Consider the following 6,000-nt stretch of genomic DNA (forward strand, 5'->3'; position numbering starts at 1 on the left):
GCTATTAGAAATATTCAACCTAATAGTCTGTTTCAAAGAGATTTTTAGAGAGCTTTGTTAAATAATATATTTGAATATCAATTAAATTTAGGATATAATATCATATTCTCAATATACATTTAATTAATTTCAATCTCATTTAAATTTTAAATGTATATTAATTATTTTAATATTTAAGATATTTTATTGAGTTAGATTTAATATATCTCATATATTAAATATTAATTTAAGCACCTTAAATTAAATATATTAAATATATTTAATACTAATTAACAGTTCAAATTAAATATATATTTTTATTTTTGTATTTACTATATCGAATATATTAAATATTAATTTAAATACGTCTAACTTTTCTTTCAAATCAATCGGTTAATATGTGCTAGTAAGGAATGTTATGAACCTATAGATTATAAGCTTTAATTATACAAAGTTAATTAACTAAGCTTCTTAAATAATATGGACCTGTAGTTAAGCTCTTATGTACGGTAGAACAAGTTATGTCCATTGATATAATCATTACAAGCAAGTCTATCTTTCACCCGTTGTAAATAATTATAATTAGGTTAAAAGCCTATTGTACCTCTATAGTTACATCTTTCATTTAAGTACCACTAGTTCTCTAACCAACAATCTTTATATGATCCAACAAACAATAAGTTCCTCGGGAGCCAAAGAGATGGTGAGACTCTACTATTCAAGTCTTGAAGTCAACATTTAAGAGACTTGCTCATCTACTTTTCCTATATCGAAAGTAGCGAGTTCAATCTCGTAAAATTATATTTTCATCTCCCTATGGTCAAGTCCCCAAAATGGTAGGTCAGCTATAAAACTCAGTATCACCCATGTAAATCACCGGACAAACCTTGACAAGCAAAAGTTTATAACTCACTCAACATTAAGATGGAGTCGCACACGATAGATCTTGTGAAATATTAATCTTCTCAATTAATGGTTTATAAAAAGAGATTAAATATTTTATGGTCAATTCTTATACAACCTCATTTTTTAAGATACCTCCATTCACATGTGTCTACACTAATGATTTAGACCAAATCGTCGGTAACAATTACAAGGTGAGTCATATCAATAGTGTTACTGAAATAAGACACCCAACCTTATTCATGTACTATAGAGCCGTTAAGTTATTACTTGAACATGATTCTCTTGTATGTAACAACGTACTGTTATAGTTTATACTAATAATCTTCCATTTTTCATATAATGAATAATATTCTAACATCAACTTGCGTTTTTTGCGAGGGTCCTATTAAAATTTGAGAATGATCCAAGGGTTAGATCTCAAAAAATCAGTTTTTCTTTAGCATTCCAATATGAAATGAATATGCACGTTGGATTTACTTACGAAGACCATTTTACCATTTCTAGAAAATTCAAGGGCCTTTTGTTAATTTTCCATATTTTTAATATTTTATTTAGAAAAATCTAAATTTCTTTTTAAATTTTCTTACCTTATTTTTAGTTTCTAATACTCCTAGATGGGTCCAGATTTCTTCTCTAATATTAATTAAAAATTGAAGAAAATTGGTAAAAAAAAATATATATATTTTGTCATTTTTACTTAATATATCCTTTTTAAATTTATTTAAGATCTTATACCAGTTTTAAGCATTACATTCATCTCTTTGATCACATAATAACCCTCGGGTGTTAAAATTATATTACCCTTAGGTGACGGAAATAAATTTAGTTGACTGCACTGCATATATTTCTTATTTGCCCTTCCATTCCTATTAGAGGCTGAATGTCTCCCATTTTGATCATTGCAGTGGCAAAGTCAGATTTGAATGCCGTTGGATCTCTACTGTATTCGGTAACAATATTATCGGTTGGTCCTCCACTAAAAAGGATTTGATCCGTTTCAAGCAAACCCTTCTTTTGTATAAGGTTTTTGAAATAGTTATTGTCAAAGGAATTGGGTGTGACCAAATCTAGAGGTGCCAAATTGCTATTTCCATCTGATGCTGGACATTTCTGACGGCGAATTTTAGCAAATCCTGCATCAATGTTACTTTGATTGTATATTCTATTCTTGAAAAAGAAGCATCGGGCTTGTCCTAGAGTATGAGAACCTGCAATAAAGTTAACGTGAAAATGTTTAATAAAGGTCGATGCATATATTATATTTTGTAGGGGTACTCAAAAAGTTTAAATCCGATTACCTGATAGTGCAACCATATCTCTTCTACTAAGACATTTGTTTGCAAAAATTGAGATAAGTCCTTCAAGATTCACTTGAAAAATTGAAAACTCTCTCTCGGAAAGAGTTTTGCTTGCAGTGGTAGAGTCTCTTCTTCCAAGTTTTACTTTCCAAGATGGACCACCAACCTAATTTTTTTTTTTAACGATATATGACAATATTAGTAAAATAACCCAATATTTGAGCATAAACCATGAAGAAACAAATGAAGAAATACTCACAGCAAACGAAGCATCTCTTGCAGCCACAGCAAGAATATCGGCACAAGATACAACGCCAGGACAAATCTTCTCAACTTCACTCTTGGCGTCGTGAATCACCTCATAACCTCTAATAGAATTTTTGTTTGCCGCTGCATTTTTTTCACCAATCATAGATGGAGTATCATCAAGTAATATTGATGCATCACACCCTTGAACGAAGCAATCATGAAAATGAAGGCGAATGAGATATGCTGCCATTCGACGTTCATGAGAAATTGCTCGCCTAATAACGGTTTGAATTGTGGTGAGTGCATTAGGACAAGTTTGGTCGTAAAAGGTAGACGAAAGTTGGGCGTTGCATGCTAAACAAAGAAGCAGCACGGTGAACAAGGGAAGAGCTAGTTGTGGCATTTCCATTTTCTTCTACTAGGAGGGAAAGAAGCCTTTGATTTGGTGAGAAAAAGGATGGTTGGAAGGCTCTTATTTATAGATCAAGGGATAACGCGTTTGTGCATGTAGGCTGTAGCTGTCTTGTTTAACCAAGTAATTTAAGGGGAAAGCGCTGATTCTTCTCAGTAAGTTTAACTATACACTTCTTATTAAATAAATGATATCTAAAATAATAAAGTTTTATAAATTAAGAATGGCTTCTAAGTTTTATAAATTAAGCATCACGTTAATTTCTATCTTATTTTAATAAGATATTTTTTAAATAAATTTCTAAGTCGATGATAAAAAAAAAAAAAAAAAAATTGAGGAGATATTGTTGTGATCTTTGGAGACTCTAGAAATATTTGGTATAGTTTGACTTTTCTTTAAATTTAGTTTATGTTTTATTTTATTTTATTTTTAATTACAGCATAAATCTAGTATAAATCTAGTAGTAAACACTATAAATAAAAAAGAGTAATAAAGGAACAAGCAATTAAAAGCCTTACTAAAAATATTGGATATGGACTCTATAATAACCCAAAAATTAAAAAAAAGAAAAAGAAAATGATCGGACGTCGACCTAAATTGAGAAGTGGAGAGTTGACCTTTAGTATAAAAGAGAGGTCCCTCACTTCCTTTTATCATCCACTTGAGCGGTTCGAGCTAATCAGAGAATACACTTTTTTATGGCTCAAAGCCAGCGTTTTGGTTTGATATGGTGAGACAATTTCCTCATAATTTCAATTTTTTGGAAGCATTCAAGGTCAAAATGACTATCTGGTTTAAAATTTTAGTCAAGTTTAAATTATTTACACATAATTATGCAATTTTTCGAAAGATTTAAGGTTAGTATGACTACGTTTTAGATAGTTTAAATTTTTGGAGTTAAGGTTAAAGTATTTGCACATAATTGAACTTTAACTAGTTTAAATTAGTAGGAGTAAGTTTAAATTATTTTATGCAAAACTAAGTGAGCCAATTCTCATAGTAGAATTCTAATTTACGATTGTTGGACTCCTTAGACAGAATTAAATTTCAGAGATCAACATTAAGCTAGCATTAAGGGGTCGTAGTAGCTTCGGCCTAAGTCAATCAAGCAAGTGACCTGACTATCGGTATGGTTAGAAATTTATGTTTTGTATGAGGACACGTGCCCCGAGGTTCTACACGTGTCATATGATTGATATGTGTGATATGTTTATGAAATGATATGACTAATATATTTATGAAATGATATGAAAGGATAAATCCATGATGTGTCCACGATATGATGCGACTATGAGATGATACGTGAATGTTATGACACGTGTTATGATGTGTGTACTGATGATATGATAAATATTATGTTGTAACACGTTTAACTATAGTATATAATGTTACAAGATATTTGGATGATATGAGATACGTAGGATATGACATGATATGACAGGATGCATGATATGAATGATATAAGATAAGATGTCTCGATATGATGCACAACTCTGATTTATGCATGGAAACCTATGATGAAAATGATATGATAGGAAGGAAAATGGAAGGAGTTGTCTTACATGATAATGAATAAAAGTGTTGGGACCTCGTGCATCATTGTGTATTCATTCATTGGAGAAATACCCCTTTTATGATGGTACAGACGAGTACACTACAAGGCACAGAAACGATCATTATATTTATTATAATATTGCAGCTGTCACTAGGGTGTCCGACATCAGCAGCTCCTAGAGAATGCTCACTCGACTATGAAAGGAGCCGAGGAAGTGCGCAAAATGACTGGTGGATCTATACTCCCACGCGTTAATTGTGCGTAGAACTGTAAATACACATCTAATCAACCCATTTAGGACAGCCGCCTAAGAAATATAAACTGGTATGATAGGTCTCACTCACAATTGTATGTGTTTGCATCTAACTTCAATAGTGGGGTCACTTATTGAGTATTTCTTAAAATAATCAAGCCACGTGCTACTTCTATTTCTGGTAAAGGCAAGACAATCTTGTATTATTAATTAAGACTTGAGATTTTCATAATTAAAATATTTCCTTTGGTCATACTATCCTTAAGACCTCTTTACATGATACTACAAGTACTTATGAAACGAATCAAGCAGTATGTAACAACCTCCCATCAAATAGTTGCTAACGAGACCCTTAATTCCTCTTCTAGGAGGGATGTCTTTCACCATGTCTTAGCATGATGTCATGATGGGGTCTCATGTTTTCTCACCTAAAGAGATGTCCCGCATCATGTCATGACCATGTATTTTCAACTATGTGAGTTCATCCGTCTTTCATGGAGAGAGTAATTTAGAGTCACTTTAGAGTCACTTAAAGAGGTAGTTAACAAGTTGACCATATGCCAAGCTATATATTAGGTCCCAGGTTTCTCAAGAATACCCAAGGCAATCGTAAAGTTATAGGGTTACTATTTAGGATGAAAGTTAAGACAACACTAAGTGTCTTACATAATAAGTAACCCTAATTATTCTTACAGGAAGTATGTCTCTTGAGAGAAGGACAACCACAAGACCTAGAAGGCAAAGGATGGCTTCTGAAAACTTTACAAAAAAGGCACTAGAAGTAGGAATGACCCAATCTTGAGTCCAAATTCTAGAAATGGAGAGACAACAGAAGCCTACACCAAGGCACACTACGCCCCGAAGATAACCCACTATCACATTTACCCTAGAGAAGTTACCAACTTTTATAAGGAAGAAAATTGAGCCACAAACAAGTTAGATTGTGCAAGATATCACTACCACTCACGGTATGCAAGCATAAACCGTTGGAAGCTTAACAATGTAACAATAGAGAGAAAGTAGATTTGTAACGACCCTAAATTTCCACATATCCAGAGTCGTCATTAACGTCTCATACTCATCTCTAATGCAGAATAAAAATCTAAGAATGCTCATCTTTATTAGCGGAAAAATTTAAAATTTCAGAATACATTTAAACATTGGAAAACACTGCCGGACTTACGTGTTTCAAATATCGTGCTGGAGTTCAAAAGATAAAATAAAACGATTACAAATTAATTAATATAAATGAATGAAATGCAAACGCCCTATCCTAACCAAGACTAAGAATTTTAAATATGCAACTATTCTATGCACGCGCCATAGTCTCTGATCACGATGCCACTGT

General features: G+C 32.3%; 1 protein-coding gene across 1 annotated transcript; it reads right to left on the reverse strand.

Moving 5' to 3' along the window:
* Window positions 1-1,599: 1,599 nt before the first annotated feature.
* Window positions 1,600-2,936, reverse strand: LOC111795436 (lignin-forming anionic peroxidase). Its single transcript, XM_023677906.2, has 3 exons — window positions 2,443-2,936; window positions 2,184-2,349; window positions 1,600-2,093 (listed from the first exon to the last, which is right to left on the reverse strand). Exons 1-3 carry the CDS (start codon window positions 2,839-2,841, stop codon window positions 1,708-1,710), a joined length of 951 nt encoding a protein of 316 aa, XP_023533674.2. The 5' UTR covers window positions 2,842-2,936; the 3' UTR covers window positions 1,600-1,707.
* Between the last annotated feature and the right edge of the window lie 3,064 nt (window positions 2,937-6,000).

Source organism: Cucurbita pepo, chromosome 1 (assembly GCF_057944985.1).
Source record: "Cucurbita pepo subsp. pepo isolate OVF chromosome 1, ASM5794498v1, whole genome shotgun sequence".
Taxonomy (NCBI): domain Eukaryota; kingdom Viridiplantae; phylum Streptophyta; class Magnoliopsida; order Cucurbitales; family Cucurbitaceae; genus Cucurbita; species Cucurbita pepo.